Source organism: Muntiacus reevesi, chromosome 19 (genome assembly GCF_963930625.1).
Source record: "Muntiacus reevesi chromosome 19, mMunRee1.1, whole genome shotgun sequence".
NCBI classification, from domain to species: Eukaryota; Metazoa; Chordata; class Mammalia; order Artiodactyla; family Cervidae; genus Muntiacus; species Muntiacus reevesi.
This window is the reverse complement of record NC_089267.1, coordinates 36,946,056-36,969,823: the sequence shown is the minus strand read 5'-3', so window position 1 is coordinate 36,969,823 and position 23,768 is coordinate 36,946,056. Positions and strand designations below refer to the sequence as shown.

Here is a 23,768-nt window from a genome sequence, read left to right as displayed (position 1 = left end):
CAGGAAGTCTTTCTGTCAGGGTCACAGAGATCTGGAAGCTGGCCTGTCCTTCTGGGCCTTAGTTCTATCCAGCCTTAAGGCTGCAAACCCAGAGTTAGCCAGTCTGTCTGTCAGTCACCCAGTCGTGTCCGACTCTTTGCAAGCCCATGGAATGTAGCCTGCCAGGCTCCTCTATCCATGGGATTCTCCAGGCAAGAATACTAGAGTGAGTTGCCATTTCCTCCTCCAGGGGATCTTCCCAACCCAGGGATCGAACTCAGGTCTCCTGAATTGCAGGCAGATTCTTTACCATCTGAGCCACTAGGGAAGCCCAAAGCACTAAGGAGCACTAAGGAATTCTGCTTCCACTTTAATGGAAGTTGGACTGGAGGAAAAGATGCTTAAGTAGAGCATAAACAATCAGAATGTGGAAATCATGTTCTTTAGGAAAGAATGTGATGTGCCAGACTTCTTTTTCAAATAACCAACTCTGAGTCTTAAACTAATTCTACCGTAAAGCCATATTTACTCAGCTATATAATACAATGGTGTCAGAAAAGAGACCAACTTGGATTTTTTTTTTCTGGCCTGAGTGACATGTAGGATCTTAATCCTCTGATCAGGAATCAAACCTGTGCCTCCTGCATTGGGAGTGCAGAGCCTTAACCACTAGACCGCCAGGGAAGTCCCCAACTTGGAGTTTAAAAGAATGTTTCTGATTGTGGGGTCAGTGGATGACGTGTGTCAGAGTCACCTGGGGAGCCCGTGAAAACCACCGTTGGGGGTCCCTGTCCTCAGGCGATCCTGCTCTGCACTGAGGTGGTGGGGGCTGCCCCGAGGCCCTGCCAAGCCTGGTGTCCGCCAGTGAGCCCTGGGAAAACAGAGCGGATGAAGGTGATGATCCAGAGCGCTGCTGTCTGTGGCCGCTCCCTTCCCTCCCTGCCCCACTGTCATCAGAGGGAACCCTCTAGGAACTGTTCCATTGCCCCCTGCTAGTTCCAGGCTGGCTCCATCTGGGCTTACTAAGCCTCCCAGCATCACTCACTTCATCTGTAAAATGGGGAAAATATTAGGGCTCACCTCATAAAATCACCATCTAAAGTCCTTAGAACATTGACTGCATTTCATAAGCATTAAATAAATGAGAGTTTCTGTTATATGCGTACTTTTAAAAAAGCTGATTCTTTTTAAAACATCTATTCCACCTAGTGAGTGAATGATACAATTTTAATTAGTTATTTGCCTAAAAAATTGAATTATCCGCTCCTTCCTTTTTTGTACCCACCGTACTTTGAATATACAACTAGAACATCTAGGATACTTCACGTGTACTTATTTACATAGTCAACTCTTCATAACCCAAGGGTATGAACCAGGTTTTATTCACATAGCACAGTGCATAGAACAGAGCACAGTAGCTGCCCAATGGCAGGGAGAGTCCAGGGTTTGATTCTACTAGTTATTCTAACAAACTGGAAGCTCTGTGAGGCGAAGGATGGATCTGGCTGGCATATCTTCATTATGCACAGGACTGACACCAGTCAAGTGCATATAATTTCAAAGGTAAAATTTTTAAATCATACGTTGGATGAGTGAATTTGGGCTGATATTCAAAGGACAAATACGTAATGAGCACTGACCAGGTACAAGATCCTTAAACCTTATTATATGTAGGGCCAAAGATGACTTTTGTACAGATTCTGATCTCAAAGAGCTTACAGCTGGGAAAGGAAAGTAAGTATATGAAAACCCTTACTTTTTTCTTGTCCCTTAATGGAAATACTGAGAAAGGGGAGGGGAATTCAGGGAATGGGATTGTGGGAGTTGATTATGTATATAAAATCAAGGCCAAGTGGGCTGGGGAGGTGACTAACCAGTAACCACTTAAAAGTCCTAAGCATGTTGCTTAGTAATGTGATGTTCCCTTGTTCCGAGAGCGGAGCTGACACTGTGGTGTCTGTCCTAGGTCCTGTCCTTTCTCTTCATTGGTCTGATGTCCATGATGGTTCCCCTGTGCAGCGTCTTTGGGGCACTCATTGCTGTCTGCCTCATCATGGGTCTCTTCGATGGATGCTTCATTTCTATTATGGCCCCCATTGCCTTTGAGTTGGTTGGTGCCCAGGATGTCTCCCAAGCAATTGGATTTCTGCTCGGATTCATGTCTATACCCATGACTGTGGGCCCACCCATCGCAGGTAAATAATATTGTCCTAGCATTGTCTACTGTAGCTCCTGAGTCTCACATGTTAAATATATTATGATTTATTGGTTTCTGGTGTCTTGCTGTTGTCTTATCTATAACGTTTTTACCAGGACCAGCAGATGGCATGTTGGAAAAATTTGCCGATGAGTCCGCTTACTCTCATTGATATCTTAAACACCCGCTGAATGTATAGCAGTTAGCTTCTGGACTTGAGGACTTCAGAGTTCCTATGTTAGTAAGTGTTTTGGAGGAATAGGAAACTTGATTTCTTTCTATTAAGAGGTGAAGATTCTGAAAGATTTCTAAATATGTATGAACTGTGTAAGAGATCACAGTCTTCCCTGAGAAATAGTTAAATGAAAAGTAACACTTAACAGGAAAACCCAAATGTCCATCAGTAGATGAACGGGTAAACAAAATGTGCTATATCCATACAGTGGAGTTCTTCGGCCATAGAAAGGAATGAGGTATCATACTGGTACACACTACCTGGTAGATGAACCTCAAACATTATGCTCAGTGTGAAAGAAGCCAAATACAAAAGGTCACATATTATTCCATTTATGTGAAATAGCCATAATAAATTCAGAGAAAGAACAGATGTGAGGGGATGGAGGGAAGCGGGGATTAGGGAGTAACTGCATATTGGTGTGGACTTTTCTTTTGGTGTGATGAAAATATTTTGGAACTAGAGAGAGTGGTGGTTGTACAACATTGTAAACATACCAGATGCCACTAAAATGGTTAATTTTATGTTACATGAATTTTACCTTTAGAAATCTTCTGAATGAATAGTATAAAGCTGTCTCATGTTCAGTATAAACTGGGTACTACTGTAAATTATAAGATTTGATATAAATATTATGAAATTTAAACGTAGGTACTGGCATCTGTCTTGTATGTGAGTGGCTCAGTGAAAGTTCAGTTCAATTCATTCTCACATTCAGAACCACACATATCAGCAATTTTGCCACTTGGGAACCTAGTCATGAATCAAGCAAGCAGAACCACTACTGAGCAGACCAAGTAAAATATAAATTCTAAAAATCACAGTCTCCTTGTAGGATAACCCTCCAGTCCTTCCCCTCTCCCCCAGGTAGCAACCTGTTTTTACATCTTACATGCTTTGTTACGGTTTCCAAGTCCACAGCAAGTTATAGGAAGTACTTTAGTAGAAGTGGTGTTTCTATTTGCCACTGGAAGTGACTATAACAGGTCAAGAATGAAGGGGGAAACAGGAAATTCCCAAAGTGGGCAGAAAAACACCAGGAGGTTCTAGGGATTACAGTATTACAGCCAAACATAATCTGTTCATAAAGATGCAAGGTTCAGTTATATATGGAATATTCTGATTCAGATGGGAAAAACATATATTTAGATATACTGTATGTTTTAGGTTTCTATTTGGAATGACTGTACACTTTTTTTTTTTTCAATGTGTTGGTATTTAACAGCTGAACAAATCCTCAGCTGTTTATTTAGCAGAGTCAGATACTCAGTGTGATGTGTTCCTGGAACATTTCTGGTAACAGGTTGTACATTAAAACTCTGAAACACTAAGATAACTTTTAAAATCTGGATTTTGTTAGAGAAATAGAAATAAAGAGAACTAGAAATAAAGAGAACTCTGACAGTTTTCAGAAGCACAGCCCTAGGATCTAATTAGAATACCACACCTATATTCTTACATTTTCCCCTCAGGTGCTGACAAACCTTAGGATCTTTCCAAAATGTATTTAACAATGTAACGTTTTCATCCCCTTATAAGTTTTCATGATATTGGATTATCATTTTAAGTAGTTTCATGTTATTTCATAAACAGGACCAAGACAGGTCTGAAAATGTAAACATTTTGAAGCCTGTGTGTATGATAGAGGTTTCAGCTTGGTGGACCGTCCACTTTCAGCCCAAACAGGACCTTAACACCATGTGTCAGAATACCCAAATGGCCTCTGAAGGATTTTGAGAAAGCCAAAGCTCGACTGCAAGTGTTCTGTCCATGTAATATCTTGGTAGGAAAACTCAGAAGCCTGTCACAGATTTGCAACAAGATTAAAGAAATGACATCTTTTCTTTCCTCCTATCAGAAAAGGTTTATCTTTCAAACCCATTTCCTTAAAAGTGTCTGCTATCTGAGGTGTCTGCACTAGCCTGCCGGGATGAAGATACTAGGTTGGCAGTATGCCACTGGGGTGACTAATCTGAGCCCTCAACAGTCAGACTTGTTCTCTCTTGGTGACTGTTTTTTCCCTTCCTAGGGTTACTCCATGACAAGCTGGGCTCCTATGATGTGGCATTCTACCTCGCTGGAATCCCGCCCCTTATTGGAGGTGCTGTCCTTTGTTTTATCCCATGGGTCCACAGTAAGAAGCAAAAGGAGGTCACTAAAGCCACTGGAGGAGAAAAGATGGAGAAAATGCTGGAGAACCAGAACTCTGTGTCAAGCTCAGCTGCAATCTTTAAGAAGGAATCTGACTCTGTTATTTAATGTCTTATATACCTCCACCAGACTGGACTTGCTTTCAGAAACTGAAGCAAGTTTTGCTTTTATATATGAATTGCAAATTTCTTATTTTTTTAATCACATCCTAGGAGTAGCACAATAATTGGGAAGTAGAACCCTCATTACTACGAGAACCATTCGCTGCCACTGCACAGCTAGCCGTCTGATGTCTCCGTGAGTCTGAGGGCGGAGACTCAGACTCAGTTTTCAAGTACGAGAAAACCTGTCTGAAAGTCAACTCTCATGAGAATGTGAGGCTATCTCAGTAAAAAAGCAGCTTCGGAAACTGTGAATGCTATTTAGCTTGTACAAATACTTAAAAATACCTCAAGCTATACTGAAAGGGTTGTGGTTTGATTAGGACTGGAAATATTATTTGTTGTCTCACATTGGTGTTTTTAGTTTTGGTATCTCTGTTTTAATTTCTTCTGCTATTTGGAAACTTCTTACAAAATTTAAGCCTGGATTCTAATATCAGATCGACTTAGATTTCAAGCCAATGTAAAAATTGCTTGCCTGCAGTTAAATAAGCTATGAAAGTAAGTTATTCTGACTTGCTCCCGTGTCAAGGGACCTTCTTGGAGCAGGGGCTGACAAGGCATTCAGCATCAATTTGTGAGATGAACAGGATACTGTTCATGAGGGCAAAACAGTTCGGAAATCAGACATTTCTTCCATTTACATTTTCTCCCTTTGGATTTGCAGTGTGTTTTACTCAAGTTGCCAGAAACACCCCAGATTTCTCAATGTTTAAGTTGTAACAGTAAAATAGAATGACTGAAAGATATTCTAGCATTTTTAGCTTAGATTTTTTTCTGACTTCTGAATTTGTTGCACTAGGACCTGATATTTAAACAAGCATATTATCAAGTTGCAGTTTTAGGCATAAATGGGAAAAAAAAAAGCCTTTGTGAAGAAAATATCTATTTCTGATAGGAAGAATTGCTTAAGTTGGTAAAACTTTCTGGCAAAAATTTGCATTCATATATTTATTCTAGTGTGTTCCCCTTTAACACTGCCTGTATTTTTCTATTTATATATAAATATAAGAAAGCAATTAAAGTTTTAAAGATTTAAAGATTTAAAGTTAAAACTTTAAAGATTTAAAGTTATAGGTCATGACATGACCTATACTCAACTAAAAGAAAGAAACAGGAATGGGTCCCTCATCCTGAAATTATATTTTAGTATGTTTGTTTCTTATTTAGGTCTTTAAAAGTTAATAATACGCAAACTCATATTTAAACCCCCAATACGTATGTGTATTAGATGCTCCTCAAATGTGGCTCGTTCACCTGGGAAGGTGCCATGTTTTTTATAAAACTCCTTCAGGACCCACCTGTTCTTAAATCCTTTGTGCTGAGAGAAATGCAGTCTCCCTCCTTTTCTTTTCAGCTTGGATGGTTTGTGAAGGGCAAAGTCCTTCCATTCCTGTCTCAAGCTGAGGATGGAGATGCCAGTAAAACATATGGATTTGTAGTTGTTGTTGGGGGAGGAGGGCACTCAGGAGGAAGAGCAAAGTGAGGCTGATAAGTAAACAACTAGGAAACCCACTAACTTTCAGTATCAGCTTTCTCAACCTGCAACCTTGAAGGTTCAGTATAAACACTAAATATGGAATTTATTTATAATAGAGCTTTAAACAGTTTTGATCTGAGAGACATTCAGATTCATTCAGCTTACTACATGATACACACAGCTGCAGCCTATCCTTCCAATACTTCTGTATTTCATATACAAACAACCAGGGACAATCATCAAACCTGCCACTATAAAATGCTTATTTTTTTCTATAGTTTCAGCACAAATTCCTGACTACCCCGTGATTTTACAGAAAGAACAGATATGAAAAACTTATTCTGTAAAGACCTTCAGAATGTTTTTCCTTTCATTATTTGGCTGATATTAGGGGAAAAAAATAATTATCTGAAACTCAGACTTGATCTTGTTTATTTTCCATAATAAAAGAGCAACGTGACAAGTAGAATATAACTTAGATCTCAGACTACTGTGTTTGTGTATAATATTACATATATGTAGTTTTCAGTCCAATGGAATGAATCAAACAGGATCTATAACACTGAGAATGCTCCACTAAAATAGACTCTTATGGAGAGTGCTGTGCTGTAGTGATATAAAGTTAAAAGTATAGGAGATAAGATGCTGAATTACATAAAATGCATATTTAGTAATACGTTGTTTGGTACAAAAAGCTCTAAAAGTCTAAAATATACAACCTAAGAAAAAAATACCAGTATTCACAAAGATTTGTTTTAGACCAAGGAATGTTACTTTAATCTTTCAAACTAAGGCCTGATTTCTAAAGACTGTTACTTAATTGCAGTAAAGTGACCTGATGGACATACATTTTGTTGTTGTTGTTGTTTAATCCAAGACACTTTTTTTTAAAAGAATAGATAAAATCTTTAAAGAACTCAGCAAATTCTCAGATTTAAAAGGTTCTGGCATTTGAGGCCAGCAATATAAAAGAAGAGGAGCAATCATTCCTCTTCACACACAGTCTGGATGGGATGTTACTGTAACAGGATGCCCAAGGATCTTCCAGAAACATTCTGGTTAAGGTTTACTGCAGTGGCTGTGGCTGGGATGCATCCATTTCAGTAGTAATAAGCCACCCATATTACTGATACTATTTTCAAAATTTATCTCTTTGATCACAGTTGCAATGCTTAGTCTGTAGCCCTACCACAAGACCTGTAATTTCTCCTGAAAACTGCACAGTGCTTGCACTGAGCTTCCAATTCTATTCATAAATAGAAATGTCTTCATTTGCATTTCATGATCATACATTATCTGTTTATAAATGTTTGCAGATGATCCCATGGACTCTGCCCAAGTATGGGGGGAAAAAAAAATTAATGCCATTAGCTTCAACTTTCCACACTTTTAAAGTAAATGTACACTTGGTTGTAAAGTAAACATATGTTTACTTCTGGTAATTATACTCCTTTAACTGCACTTAACATTTAAATACGTGCCACTGTTATTTGTAAGCTGTCCCATGTTCAGATAACGTGATGATAAATCAAATAAGGCTGAACAGAAAATGTGCTATGAGATCAGAGGCAGGCCCCCTGTAGTGTGGGTGGCCCTGAAGACTCCTGGTGGCAAACTTTCACACCCTTTCATGCCTCTTTTTCTATTATCTTTATCATTCTTTTCCCTTTTCTTCCCTACATCCTTCAAAAACCTGCTGAAGAGTCAACGAATATCCTTGCTTAGTTCCACTGGTTGCTTAGTTGCAGTACTTACTAGTCATGGTGATTTCAGAGGATGGAACCCCATCCAATTTTGTGTAACCTAGAGAATGGCTTGCTCTCAGCTTTCAACTTACAGTACTAATGGTACAGTGGGAAAAAAATTATAATGGGGGGGTAATAAGTTTCATGTAATTGTCAACTTTTGTGTTAACATATAAAACTTTAAATATTTAAGGTAAATGCTTTGAGAGGAAAGTGTGTCAAGTTCTTAACATATTTTCAGAGCATACTTTTTTTACTTTAATTTTCATATTCCATTAAAGTTTTGCTAAATTGTAGTCCTGAGAACACACCCTGGAGAATGCCTGGGCATCTGGTAGGCCTCTGGGATGCAGTCTCTCATGAATCTGCTTTAGGCCTGGGTTACAATTTATGGTGAATGGTATTAAGAATAAGTTCCCAGCGTCTAGAGATATGGGTGGAAAGGATGAGCAAATTAGCTCCAAAATTTAAAAATATGTGAATAATTTAAATATTTAAAACTAGTCACAAGTTTTCGAACTGAAAACTTCACTGTTGCTGCAAGGAGGGAGCAAATAATAAGGCAGACAACAGCAACACACAGCTTCCAGGCTCACTGAGCGTATGACAGTCACAGCCATGTTTTATCACTTTACTTGTTGACAGAGACTCATGGTTTGTTTTAAAAATACACTGCAAGTGATAGGTTACAATTTTCAAGAATAAAGGGCCAAATCCCCATAGCTAAATGTGAAGTCTGCATACAACATAGACTCATTATTACCAAACTACCATAAATAGGAATTTTTATCAGATGACTGCTTAGGACCCATGAAACAATTCATTGCCACATCTTTGAATCACTCAAACCTTGATATTTGGGATATAGTAGCCTACTTTAGCTTTAAAAATTAATGATTTTTAAAAGTAAACATTAATTACCTTGGCCTCTATACATTCAAGGAAATTTCCCATGGTACTTTTTTTTTTTTTTGACAGATATAAAACAGGAGGCTACCTCATTTATGAAACAAGGTTTCTGTTTTTTATTAGTATGCTGGAAAGACCGTGAGAATGAAATGAAACCTTTTCAAGTGCTTGATCATGACACTTAGCTTGGTCATGGGAGTCCACCTACCTCAGCTTTCGGGGTCTACCTAAAAACCCAGCGTAATTAATTCCTGCATAATCAGTGAGTGAATGGTGATTCTGGAGACCAAAAGGCAAGGGAGTGTAGGCTGTTAAAGGGGGTCAAAATACCCGTAAAACAAAATGTGTTTTGTCCTGATAGTATTTAAAAGGAAAAAAAATGGAATATTAACTAATATGGCCTGTGGATAATCTGAAAAAGGAAAAAAAGACAAACCTTATAACCTATATACAATAATGAACAGTTACTAAAATGCATCATGAGTGGCTTGTACAAATTACACCAGCAGCTTGACGATGAGGTCTTGTTTTCATGTTTTCTTTGGCAGGAAGATGGATGATCACTGACAATAGATTGTATGCTTGTGCCTTAGCCTTACCGCTTCCATGTTAAACTCCTGTAAGAAGCACTCCTTTCCAAGTGGATCAGGGACTGTGGCAATGAGTTTTCGTCTTACTGGAGTTTTTGAAAATGCTACCACTGAGTGTGGCCATAGTGTAGGGGTTAATCCACAAGTTCCCAATCTAATGAAAGAGGTTTCTTGCCTTTCAGTATGGTGGCCTATAAGAAGAGTATTTTGGAGTTCAGTGTCACTAAGCATGCATGTGATATCACTATCTACACAAAACAACATTTAGAAATCAATGTCAGATAATATTTTCAGTATCCGTTGGTTATTAAGACTGAATCTGTTAAATATGTGTGTAAACACATAAACCTTTTCTACTGTTATCTTCACCAAATGTAATCTTCTATGGTAGGTTCTACAACGCAAGACAGTGATAGGTCAGCATATCTGTCGTAATTTAGCCTATACTGGAATATTATGTCAGGGACCCAGGGTTTGTTACCAAGTGCTGTATTTTCACCCCAGCCTATGAACTGATTGTATTTGGTGCCTTTTTTTTCCTACCAGAGAAAGATTAGATCAGGATTGGTGCTAAATTTCATGTTCTTTGCAAAATTATTTTTTTCTTTTTAAATACATATAATTCAATAGGAAATATATATGTCTGGCAGTATTATGCATGTTACATTCTGTATATATATCTGAGGGAAAACCCCTCCTATAAAGGAATTATTGAGTTCAAATCTACTAAAAGATATGTAATTTTTGTTAATACAGAAGGTGTTAGGGTACAAAACTCAAAAAAATGATCACCAAATGAAAACTTAATGATGAACACAGCCTCCAAAGGCAATGACTAAAGAAAAAGTCCCTGGTCGATGTTGCTAGCATGAAGTTAGCTATTCAAAGTATTCTGTAACTCTTATGTGGAAAAATGTCATATTTTATTATATATATAGTTATATATATGTGTGTGTGTGTGTGTGTGTGTGTATGTATTATATACACACATACACACAAAATAGCTTTCTGTTGGGCTTAAGGAGATAATTTAAGCTATTTTTCGGGCTAAGATTAGAGTTTTGGGAGCCATCAATCTTAAAACCTGGACAGTGAGTTACTTAAAAAAACACAAAACCAAACCTGACATAAAGTATCATTGTCCATCTTTCAGATTTAACATAAAGAAATTAGATTAGAGACAATTGTGTCTGGGCCAGAGTCGGCAAATCTCAGACCTGTGATTGGCTCTGAGCATCATGGTCGTGGCTGACTGTGTGACACGCACCTAAAACTCTACCCCAGTTTCCGTGCAGGTCTCTGGGTCCCTAACGTACCTGGGAGTAGGATTCAGAGGAAGTGGGGACCACGGATTTGTATTTAACCTTGTTGTCTTTATAGATGTTGCCTTAACTCTCTTTTTGTGAAGATATTAAAAATATAAGTTAGAAAAATACTATCGTATTTCTAACTAGGAAAACCAAACCTTTAGAATCTACTAGAATATACTGGATTCACTGTTAACTAATGATAATTCCATTCTACCGTTAGCATGATTTGTATGTAAGAGAATGGGGGCCTATTAATCAGAAGTTCCAGAGGGAGGAGATTGGGACTGACCCATACGTACTACTATATATAACACAGGAAACTAGTAAGGACCGACTGTGTAGCACAGGGGACTCGACTCAACACTGTAACGACCTGTATGGGAAAAGTCTAAAAGAGTGTATTTATGTATAACTGATTCTCTGTGCTGTAGAGTAGGAACCAACACAACATTGTAAACCAACTATACTCCAAAAAAGGTTACAGTGGAGTGAGATGAAATATCCCCTTAGTAATAACGTCTCATGTAATTGTTATAATATTGTGCTTTGAGGACTTTATTAAGGCATTGCCCAATGCTTGATAAATTTGCATTTTGTCATTCTGTTCTACACGTTTATTTTAGCTTGAAAGTTACAGCTAGGACAGACTGAACCCTGCAGTATTACTGAGAGAGCGCTTGGATATTTTAAGTATCTCCTAATAGACACTTTTTGTGTCAACTTGTTTTAATGTTTAACTGAAAACTAATTTTTAAATTATTTTGCATATTTTCAAAGTTAGGAAAAATATGTTTGACCTTAGACATCAAAACCAAATTATTCTGAGTGCATGCAGAGTGACTCTGCTCTATCTATCTACACAGGATGCCATTTTTGGCACAGTAGTTATTTAAATATAGGTCACTTATGTGAAATGATTATGCTGGGTTTGATCAGTGTGCAGTATTTTAGTACTTGCCTTTTAAAAAATTTTGTGTTTCTTTTTAAAGAGTATAATTTATAATTGATTTTTTATAATGTTCAATTTAATATAGACAACCAAAATCTTTTTAATGAAAAAAAGCTTTGTAATCATTTGGAGGATAAGATCATTTTACTGTGAAACAATGTAATATTCTCAGTTAATAAAAATTTTTTAGCAAATTTCTATAAGGCTTTGTGATTGTATTTATCAAATTCCCTGGGGAGGTGGAGGGGGGGGCAGAAAAAATGACTAAAGGGAAGGAAATAGTGTGTAATGAATAAAAGAAATAAGCTGTATGCTTTTAAAGCTTCATATATGTATTGCAAGTGTTTTTGGGTATTGTTATTTCTCTAGGGGAGGTAGACATAAACCACAAGCAACTGGATAGTCCAAAAACTATTTCTATTTGACATTCTTTTATTATTATTTAACAGTTGACTTAAATTATTGCTTCTTTTACTTTCGAATAAACTTATTAAATTTAGCTGGTACTAAGTGATCTATTTCTCACTGACAATTTCAGGGGGTGATCAAGACCAGGCTGGAGTTTTGTTTTTTTTTTAATTTCCTACTATTATGGATTACCCACTTGAAGAAAAACTGATTACAGTCAGAGGATGTTTATTATTTGATAAGACCTAACTACAAAGCAAGTCACTATTGATGTTTAATGGTGCTAAATATATTTTATACATCAATGTGAAACTTGCAATATATGTCATTGAATCTATTAATTATTTATATGCGTGCAAATAAGTACCAGATGTGCAGGCAATCCTAAGCAGGGTAAACTTCACCCTCTTGAGAAAATAATTTTTACAGGAAAAAAATAGAATTCTAATGTATATAGAAAACAAATTTTCTAGAGGTGTAACTCAAAGAATTATCATAGTATCATACTTCTAGGGTTTAAAATTCTCTTGTTTAGTTGCTAAGTCATGTCCAACTCTTTTGTGACCCCCGTGGACTGCAGCCTGCCAGCTCCTTTCCCCATGGGATAGTCTCCTACAAATGAACCTAAACTCAAAAGTTCTTTTTTAAAACCCTCAAGAGTCACCAGTGTTTTCTTGAAACTTACAGAAGCAGGAAACTCACTGCCCTGGAGGACGGTCTACATATAAGAGGGCCCTCTTGCCTCCCTGCTCACCATCCAGCCCCACCGCCTGTCCTTGTCTCAGTCACCTGCAGCCTTCCTGGCCACTCCTCCACACCCATCGCGCGAGCACGTGGCTTTTGGTTCAATGTCCAACATTCATATGGAGCAACTTTATTCCACTCAGACCTAACAGGGACACTTGGAACCTTGTCTTCTCGGGAAGTTGCTTCATCTTTGCAACCTTCAGTACCAATATCCTGGTCTCTTACCACAGCTGATCACAGTCATTCCCGCTTGCTACTTCCCTCCCGCCTGCTCCTTAAATTTGAGATCTTCTTCCCATTAACTCCTCCCCTCCCAATCCCCATCCTCTCTTGACCAATCAGATCTCTTCAGTCTTATACTTCATTTTTCTAACCCTTAACCTTGGGTCTGGCAAAGCTCCAATAAGCTCCCTGAATATTCAGTTCATTAGCTGCCCTGTATCTCTACCAACCCCAAATTAAACACTTCCAGATTCCTTCCTCAAACTCTCTCTTCCCTCTTTTCTATCATCAGTTTTTCCCCTCTACAGGATCATTTCCATGGGCATATGCATATATATGCTATTCTTTCTTGCATTTTGGTGGTGGTGGTGGTGGGGCGTTGTGGAGCAGGAAAGACTTCTTTGAAATTCACATGCCCCTTGGAGCTATTGCCTCATTTCTTTCCATTTACAGTAGAAAAAAAAAAACCAAAAAATTCTTGAAACAATTCCCTCTCTCTCCAATTTCATCTCTACTATTCTCTTTTGTATCTGCTCCATCAGGATTTTGCCCCTACCACTCCACTGAAACTGCCCTTCTCAAAGTTACCACTGACATCCACACCCCAAAACCAAATAGTCGTTTTTCAGCCCTGATTTTATTTGAATGATCAGCAGCATGTGTTACAGGGAACCAGTTCCTGATCTCTGAATCAGCATTCCAGTATAGCACACCTACCTGGTTTGTCTCTGATTGCTAGCTACTCAGGTGGGTTTGCTGGGCCCTGCTCATCTAACCTCTAATGCTGGGAATCCATCACGGTTTAGTTTCTGAATCTTGTCTCTACTCTCTCCGCTCACTCCCTGGGTGGTCTCATCCTTTCTCATGACTTGAATTACTATCTAAATGCAGATGGAGCACATACCTCTCTCTTAGACTACAGACCCTTATTCAACTGCCAACCTAACACCTCTAGAAGGATGACTATAAAGAACCTCCCAACTTAACGCATCCAAAACTGAGCTCCTGATATGCTTGCTCTCCTGTACTTGCATCTTTTGCAGCTCTCTTCATTCCCGTTAATGACAACTTCATTTTGCTAGTTGTTCAGAGAAAAAACTTTGGAGTTATCCTTAACTCCTTGTCTCTCACCCACTTCCAGCCTACTATCAAACCCTACTGGTTCTACTTCCAAACTATATCCAGAATTTTTTCCCCGCTTCTATCCCCACCTACTGAAAAAAGAAAAAAAAATGCCTGGCATAGAATAAGTATTCAACAATTGTTGAATAAATGAATGGTTTCCAAACATGTTAGCATTAGCATATCGACTTCCTCTGCCTAGGAATACTTCACTAGAGGACTCAGCCAGTGCAGCTGGAGTGAGGCAACACCACGATCAGGACTGGGGATAGGCTGGCTGGCCCCAAATAGAGGAGAGGGCCCACAGAGTTGGGAGCTTTGATTCTCTATGTGGGGCTTTTGGAGAAGGAAATGGCAACCTCACTCCAGTATTCTTGCCTGGGAAATCCTGTGGACAGAGGAGCTGGTCCATGGGGTCGCAAAAGAGTCAGACATAACTTAGTGATTAAACAATAACAACAGGGCTTGAAGAGGTAAGTAAATAGATTGCAAATAAAAAGAACCAGGTTTCTACCACAGGAGAAGGGAGGTACATATCTGGAGAGGTGGAAGGCTGGAATAAACACTGTGCTGATGGACTAGGACTGGCAAATTCTAGTGTATATACATAACACATATACATAGGTGTGTGTAGATGTTGTGTTCATAGGTATGCTTCCCACCTCCATCCACTGAGGAGGGACAGTGACATCCCAGAAGCAATGACTGTGTCCCCATATTCAACCTTGTAACAGCAGAGACTCAGATGATAGATATTTGAATAAAGATAGGCCCCTGTATATATTTTAAATCTAAATTATAATGCTAGCATGATGGAGTCAAAGATGACACTCATGGAAAGCCTTCTAATTTTATAGAAGGAGAAAAGCTTGTCTTCAGACATTAAACAAGAATAAAAACCACGGACAATCCCCTGATCCACAGATAATTGCCTTTATCATTACAGAATGTGTCCCTTAAGACTCTATCTGTAAAAATATTTTGTGAAAGTGAGGAAATATACATACTATTTTCCAACACACTTTCCTAACTTCTTGACTTTTTACTGATGTTGTCAGGTGAAAAAAAAACAAAATCAAACTGGCTTAAGTCAAAGGGTGAAAAGTTCAGGTGCAGTCTGAAATCAGACAGCTAGCATCTAGGGTCAAATGACGTCACGGGAGCTATATCCTTGCCATCTCTCAACTACTTATTTTTCTGTAGGCTTAATTCAGGTAAAAACTTAATTCTTCCCAATGACTCTAAGCTATCCTTTTCATCAACTCCAGCAGAGAAAAAAAAGGGCTTCTCTCATCCAATATTTTGGACAAATTCCTGGGACTGAGACATACTGGTCCAACACAGGTCAGGAGCCCAGCTCTAAACCCATCACTGAGGCTGGAAGATAGAATATGCTGATTCAACCAGGTCTCAGCCTCAGGCTACCTGAAGCTGGCTAGTGCTCAACCCACTTCATGGAACAAGAGGAGAAGTAGGCTCCCTTCTAGGAAAACTGGGGTTCTGTTGTCTGAAAAAGGGATGAATGGATTCTGGGAAGGCATAACAACAGAAGTTTACCACATATATCAATTAATAAAATTCTACATCTTTTTTTTTTTTGATAGATGCACAATTATCTCATGAGACAGATGAACAATTAATTTGATGTAACTCTATTATTGGCTACCTAGAGTAGCTTCATGTTCCACAATAATAAACACTGCTGCTATGAACAAACTAACAGTTAAATTTTTATGCTCATCTTTATTTCCTTTAGGCTGGATTCCTAGAAGTGGGATTTCTAGGTGGAAGGACAAGAACTTGTGATTTTTACTGTTTTACCAAATTGCATTACCACATGTTTTCTCTGTACCTTTATAACACTAGGTATGATTATTATGTTTAGGATTACTTTTTAAAAATCCTAAAACACGAAAAATTTGTAGGTTAAAAAAAAACACTCATTGTAAATTTGCATTTTTGCTTATTTTCCAACTATGATAAAATCTACTTATCATAAAATTTACCATTTGAACCACTTTAAAGTGTGTTGTGGCATTAAGTACATTCACACTGTTGGGTAACTCACCAGGCATCTCCTGAATGCTTCAATCATCCTAAACGGAAACTCTGAACCCATTCCCCAACCCTCCCTCCCTCCGTCCCTGTCAACCACCATTCTATTTCTGTCCCTATGAATTTCATCATGCTGTGCTGTGTTGAGTTGCTCAGCTGTGTCCGACTCTCTGTGGCCTCATGGACTGTAGCCTGCCAGGCTCCTCTGTCCGGGGGAATCTCCAGGCAAGAATACTGGCGTGGGTTGCCATGCCCTCCCCTCCAGTGGATCCTCCCAACCCGGGGATCAAACCCAGGTCTCCCCCACTGCAGGCAGATTCTTTACTGTTGATCATGCTAGGTGCTTCATGTAGTGGACATACACAGTATTTGTCCACATTTGCATTTTTATGACTAATTAGTGTAACTCTTTTTTCATAAGCTTCTCAGCCACGGCATTTCTTCTTTGGTGTATTATGTTATAATCCGTTGTCTATTTTTCTATTGAGGGGTTTCTCTTTTTCTTATTGGTTTGTGAGTGAAAGTGAAAGTCGCTCAATCACGTCTGACTCTTTGCAACCCCACGGAGTGTACAGTCCATGGAATTGTCCAGGCCAGAATACTGGAGTGGATAGCCTTTCCCTTCTCTAGGGGACCTTACCAACCCAGGGGTCAAACCCAGATCTCCTGCATTGCAGGCGGATTCTTTAGCAACTGAACTATCAGGGAAGCCTATTGGTTTGTGAGTGCTCTTCATATATTATGTGAGACTCTAATAAGCATTGGTAAAAGTTTCCCCAGTTTGTCTTTTTACATTTTTTTTTCAAATTAAGGTTTTCACTTTTATAGACTCTATCATTGCTTATATGTTTAGTAAGACCTACCCTTATTATGTAACTATATTTTAAAAATCCCTTTTAATAGCTTTATGGCTTCATTTTTACATTAAATCTCTAAACTCTGATTTTTTTCGAAGTGTGAGGGAATGGCAGCCCACCCATTGCAATTATTTTGATGTGCAAGCTAGGTCCTCGTGGATCACAGTGTATACCTGTTCCTGTGAATCATGTTGAGATTTGATCTTTGTTATAGATCAAATGGCAATAGAGAATGGTTGTCTAGTGGCAATAGAGAATGGTTGTCATGGGTCTTAAGGAGAAGGAAATTTTTTTTCAAGGTACCTGTCCCAGGTGACATTATCACATCTATTAAACAGACTGATCTCTTTTAGATACTAGACAGCAAGCAACTTTTATTGGTAAGGGAAGTTCTGCCACCTAACAATGACCATCCTTTATCACAGTATGTCTATAAATGTTTTGAAGCTTAAGAACAAAGATAGTTCATATGTGAATTTCTTACCATGTATGAACTTTTAATATGAAGCATCTTGTAAAAGAATACCTTATCTAGAATCCTAACAGCATACAATAGAAATGTCACTGTCTTCTGTTGCCCCAATGAAAGAACACTATTTGCCAAGCTTTGAGGCTGACATTTGACATGAGCAGTTTTCAATTGAAGTCTTATTGTACCTAGAGGGTACTCTGGAAATCTGTGAGGGTGTCATTTAGTGGTCAGGTGTCAGAGATCCTGCACATCCTACAATGTATATGGTTGGATACAATGTTGGGTAGTCCCACACACTGTCAACTTTTGAATGTCCTGCTAAATATTGAGTGAAAAAAGTTTGTTTTTTATAAGTATCTGAGCTTAGATTCTAACTCTCTTGTACATGAAAACACAAAATTTTTTGCACAGTTTCAATAAAACACCAAATTTGCTGACAGCATAAACTATTATGTAACTCAAGGGATCACTACGTTTTGCTTTAGTTAGAACTTTACCAACAGTGGGTCTTCATTTTGGAAAATCATCAAAGGAATAGCACTCATGGTATTTGAGTAGTCAGTACTCAAGTTATCTAAAACAACTTAAGTCTGTATCTATAATGTGGCATTCACAGCAATTTGTCTATAAGAATATACTTAGTCTTTATTTCATTAATTATAGAGAAGTATCAATATTCAATGGAATATTTCAAGTTGGCTTTTATATCTTTGCCCAGAAATGAACAGCTACTGTATGCTCATTTTGTTAACATGTTTTTCTTTAATGAAGCAATGAAACCATCAAAATTAAGTGACCACTTTACAGGGAAGCATGGTGAAAAGCTGGCGAAGATAATAGCATTCTTCTGACATAAGGCACTCTGAAGTTTGAAAACTGTCTTACTATTTAATGGAAGGTATAACAAATTTTTCCTAATCAGAAAGACAGTTTCATTATTTCTTTAAGAATAACACAAATGATTGCAAAACGCAAGTTTCAAGACATTGGTCTTGGTAATGTCACTGAATTCCATGAATTCAGTGATTCCATGAATATGACATCAAAAGCACAGGCAAGAAGAACAAAAATAAACAAGTGCCACTACATCAAAGTAAAAAACTTCTGCAAAGCAAAGAAGACAATCAAGGTGAAAAGGTGACATACAGAATGGAAGAAAATATTTGCAAACCATATATGTGATAAAAGGTCAATCTCCAAAATACACGAGAACTCCTACAACTCCTATGGTACCTGCCATTAACAGTAATGTACTGTGCATTTAAACATTTGTTAAAGGGAGGAATTAAGCAACACTATACGAATCTGCAATCATCTACAGACAGAACCTGAAATTTAAAAAAGCCTTACAAATGACAATACTGTTTGATATTCTGTGTTAGTGGTTGGACGAAATAGTTAAGCATTTTAACTAGTTTTAGTTTCCTTATTTCGTAAACTGGGACCAGTAATAACTACTTTTCAGCTGAGAATTATATGGAAAGTGCTTCAAGGTTTTATACTCTCCAAGAAGTAGTAGCTTAATTGGTATGTGTGCATGTGTATGTGTGTACGTGCTTTTTCCTAAATGTCTAATAGTAAAATCACCTTTAAAAAGGATATACAGGTCTATAATCCCTTCTCTGGCAGCCTTGGTTGCACATGTTTCAGAATCCAGTTTTTTTTTTTTTAATGGGAAGGTACTATAGCAATATATTGTCGATTCTATAATACTCCCAATGGGATACATAATAAAACATTTATATCACATTCTCACCAAGTAAATAAAAAAATCATTAACAGTCTCATATCAGCTTGGGTCAGGTTTTGCTGCCAATTAAGTTTTTTTTTTTCTTTCCTAAGTTTTAAATTTGGTTGTATTGGGTCTTTGTTGCTGTGTGCGGGCTTTCTCTAACTGTGGTGAGAGGGGCTACACCCCAGCTGTGGTGCACCAGTTTCTCTCGCTCTGGAGCATGGGCTTCGGTAGTTGTGTCACGGGGGCTCAGGAGCTGCGGCTCTCTCCAGACTGTGGGCTCAGCAGTGTGGTGCATATGTTAGCCTGTTTTTCTCTGCAGAGTCCACAGTAGCCACACTCTCACTTTTGGTTGCTTTATTTTCCCGATATATTGATTTTGGCTAATAATAGTACAGTACAGCAAAGATTTTATCAGTACAGTCTAGGAGACCATTAAGACAGTAGATTCAGAGAATCCTGCAGCCCTAACTGTCACAATGCATCCAGCTAAAGAAAATTTTAAGTTTGTATTTTTAAAAAGAAATTAAGAATCAGTAAGTTTTGATTTTTAATAAATTAATTCTATCAAACAGACACCAATGTTAGGTCCTCTCAATGCTATTTCAAACTTTTTAAAATACATAGCACAAACATGAAAGTTATCTTACTGAAATTAAATCTTTGAGTTGGTTTTAACAGGCTGGGCTTTTTAAAGAAAGATCATTTAGTATACTGATAGAAATAGTTATGATGACACCTAGTTTTTCATGAGGCACTTTAAGAACTGATGAAACTTATCTGAAAAGTAAAAAGGATGGTCGTTCCAGAGAATAAAGATTAAATAGGTCCTAATAGTCCAGTGTTCTTGCCTGGAGAATCTCAGGAACAGGGAAGCCTGGTGGGCTGCAGTCCATGGGGTCGCACAGAATTGGACATGGCTGAAGTGACAGCAGCAATAGTCATATGTAGTCCCTAAACATAATCCAACTTCTCATTCTTGTCCAAAGTAAAACTTGAAGTTGAAAGATGAAAAATCTACCTCCCTGTTGCCATTTCACAAATATGCCAAGGTAGGATCCTACTAGCCACTAAGACCCAGATATTTATTTTCTTCATAAATTGTCATAGATGTTGTAAAATATCCATTTTTTCCCAAGGGAATCAAAACTATATTTATAAAGAAAGGCCCATCAGTGTTTTTATTTTTCTTGAATTGTCTTATGAGAAAAAAAATTATCTTCCGTAATGGTCTAAAGAGAAGCCCGCATGAAGCAATGTCCTATTTTAATCACCTCTTTTTAAAAAAAAGGTGGTGAGTGACCTCTGGAGGCAAGTGGGAAAAGTATCTGGCTGCTTTCTGGAGTGAAGTGGGTAGAATGAGAAAACAGATCTTTCCCTTGGAGAAAAAAAATTATTTTGATGTTTAATCAGGGTGAATTAAAACATTTAACTTTAAAGATTAGTTTACTGAACCTCAATGCAGGGAAGCCTGGAGTGATGCAGTCCATGGGGTCACCAAGAGTCAGACACAACTTAAGTGACTGAAACAACAACAACAAAAAACTTCAATTCAATTATATAACATTTATAAAGTATATAATACAATGCCACAGTGGGGAGAGAGACGTAAGGTCCATAGTTTCCATCTCACTGAGCTTACGATCTCCTAGGGAACTAAAAATAAGTGTTGAAATAACCGTAACACAAGCTAGAATGTTGAGAACATTTAGGAGTAGCATGGCTACACAGGAATTCAGATTTTTGGTTAGCTTGTTCAGAAAGTCTACTACATTCAACAAACATTGACTGAAGACATATTATGTCCCAGGCACTAAGCTAAAGACCAAGTAACACAGAGTCGCCTTCCCTCGGGCATTCCCGGTATAGAAGGGGAGTTGACACATAAACAGGAAAATTCTGTGTTTATGAATTTATGCATAATTCTAGTCGGCCACTGGCTACTTCACACAGAATTTTCCTATTTATGTGTCAGAGGGAAACTAAGACCAGAGACCAAGAGGAGCGTCAGCAGAGGCTTCCTAGAGGAAGTAACACCTCAGCTGACTCTTCAAAGACAGGGAGGGAGAGCGCATCATAAGCCTACTCCAGCCCACTCATGATGAAAAACACAGAGAAAGCACCCAAGGACTGTTAAAAGTCAACAAAGGGGCGGGGGGTGGGGGGTGTGGGAATCAAGACTTAGAGAAAAGAAACCTGCAAGGCAATGAACTGCCTGGCTTTCCCTGCCTCTTTTTTCTTGTAGCTGTGTTCTGAGTAACTGAAACTCTGATGGAAACCCCATCTTTCTGGTCCAAGGAACTGAGAAATGGAGACTGTGGACTGGAAAGGGAGTGGGGAGGGGAGGAAGGGAGAGCTAGAAAAGGTGACCCCTAAATCTTGTGTATGAACCATCTAAGCCCCTTGCGTTTGCCCCTGTGCATGTGAGGGACCCGAAGCAGCACAGCAACAGCTCAGATGACTGGTCTGAGAGGTAAACCACCGCCCAAGTCTCAGATGAACCCAGGAGCGCTGCATGTTCGGGACTGGCCCAGAGCAGCACAGCACCGGCTTTGGCAACTGAACTGACATTGGCACCCTCACCCACACAAGGCCATAGGAAACTTGCAGCCTGAACATAATAACCAGGTTGACGGCCTGCTTAAATAAACATTCTCCAGAGGATTTTACCAGGACCCAGAGTCTGCACAGTGTAACTGACACAATGTCCAGGATACAATAAAAAATTACCTGTCATACAAAAAAACTAGGAAAATGTGACCAAATTCCAAGGGGAAAATGACAAGCAACAGACACAAACTCTGCCGATAACACAGTTGCTGGAATTTTCTAAGACTCTAAAGCAGCTATTATATGCTCTAGGAGGTACAGATGAATGTAAAGATAGGCATCTTTAGCAGGGAAAAAGAAACTATGAAAAAGAACCAGGTGGAAATTTTGAACTGAAAAGTACAATATCTGAAATAAACAAATTCACTGGATGGGTGCAGTATACTTGAAGATAGAGAAATCAACAGTGCTTATCTAAACTCAAGAGCAGAGGTGGAAAAAAACGGCTAGGAAAAAAAAGGAACATGAGCATCAGGGACCTTTGTGACTATATCAAAAGGTCTAATGTACAAGTCATTAAGAGTCTCAGAAGAAGAGAAAGAAATGGAGGCAGTCTGGATTTGCCCTTAGCAATCTGGACCTAACCTACCTCTCCCATATCATATTTTATTCTCTTTAATATATGTATATGCCTTTTGTTTCAACCCCATTAAACTTAGAGACACATTCCCTGACTCTGAAATCTAAAACAGGTTCTCTTAGGTCATAGCACCTGTGCTTTCTGATGTACATGGGGAAAGTGCTTAATGATCAAATCGATGGGGCTGGACTGCAAGGGAAATGATGACACGCAGGTGTGTATAATCTGGGAGCTTACCTGGATGAGCTAAGGATTAATTCGGTGGAAAAGAATATTGCAGATAGACGACAAAGAGAAATACACATTTGGCCTGTTCGGTCAAGGAGCAAAAGGAGACAAAAAGCTAAAGTAGGATACAGAATATAAGGTTTTTCCTTTTCCACTGGTATAATATTATCCAGTTCAGTGCTTCATGCTCAGTCGTCTCCGACTCCCTGCGACCCCAAGGGATGCAGCCGGCCAGGAACTTCTCTGTCCATGGAACTTTCCAGGCAAGAATACTGGAGTGGGTTGCCAATTTCTCCTCCAAGGGATCTACTCAACCCAGGGATGGAACCTGCGTCTTCTACGTCTCCTGCATTGGCAGGTGGATTCTTTTACCACTAGCACCACCTGGGAAGTTACTGTTAATTCGGGGATTCTACAAATCCATGCCCTGTTCCACTTCCTTACAACAATGGAAATATTTGTAGAGACTGGGGCGAGTGTGTGCTGGAAACCGCAGCTTTGGCCAAAGATTTCTTTTTTGAGCTACTGTTACACTGTTTATGAACAGCCACTGATTCGCTGACTGACCTTGGGCAAGTTGTTACTTTCTATGACTCCATCCTCCTATCTGTAAAACCAATTAGAGTGTTGTTAAGGGGATCATTTGAGGTCATACATGAAAGTTTACATAGTGGCGCAACAAATGTGGAGTGACAGGTGAACGACAGATCAACAGTCGACAGAACTCAAAGGAACTAGGGCAGAACTGTTGTAAACTTGTATAAGAGAGAGTTCTTGAGGTTCCCTTTGCCCCGCCCGCCCCACAAGGAGACCCGGGGAGCGGGTGCGAAGCCATACCTGGCGTTTCTCGGCCAACAATTCCTCGTGACGGCTCGGCTGCATCGTCCTGGCTCGTCCCAAGCTGCAGCTTCAGCTCGCTCCGCCGTGGGGCGCCCGCCTGCATGGCCTCTATGGGCTCAGCTAAGTGTGATGCTGAGGCCTGAGAGAGACGTACGGTCTCCGGGGCAACCACATCAACTTCCGGTTTGG

At 38.9% G+C, this 23,768-nt stretch overlaps 1 protein-coding gene and 1 long non-coding RNA gene across 2 annotated transcripts in view; one reads left to right on the top strand and one right to left on the bottom strand.

The window, feature by feature from the left end:
* Positions 1-11,903, top strand: part of SLC16A10 (solute carrier family 16 member 10) — a 117,076-nt gene extending 105,173 nt beyond the window's left edge. The window contains exons 5-6 of the mRNA XM_065911252.1: positions 1,946-2,174; positions 4,441-11,903. Coding sequence (XP_065767324.1) covers positions 1,946-2,174; positions 4,441-4,670 — 459 coding nt within the window. The 3' untranslated portion in view covers positions 4,671-11,903. The remainder of the gene's footprint in view (positions 1-1,945; positions 2,175-4,440) is intronic.
* Positions 1-23,712, bottom strand: part of LOC136150622 (uncharacterized) — a 40,607-nt gene extending 16,895 nt beyond the window's left edge. The window contains exon 1 of the long non-coding RNA XR_010659914.1: positions 23,577-23,712. This is a non-coding gene — a long non-coding RNA (uncharacterized lncRNA). The remainder of the gene's footprint in view (positions 1-23,576) is intronic.
* Between the last annotated feature and the right edge of the window lie 56 nt (positions 23,713-23,768).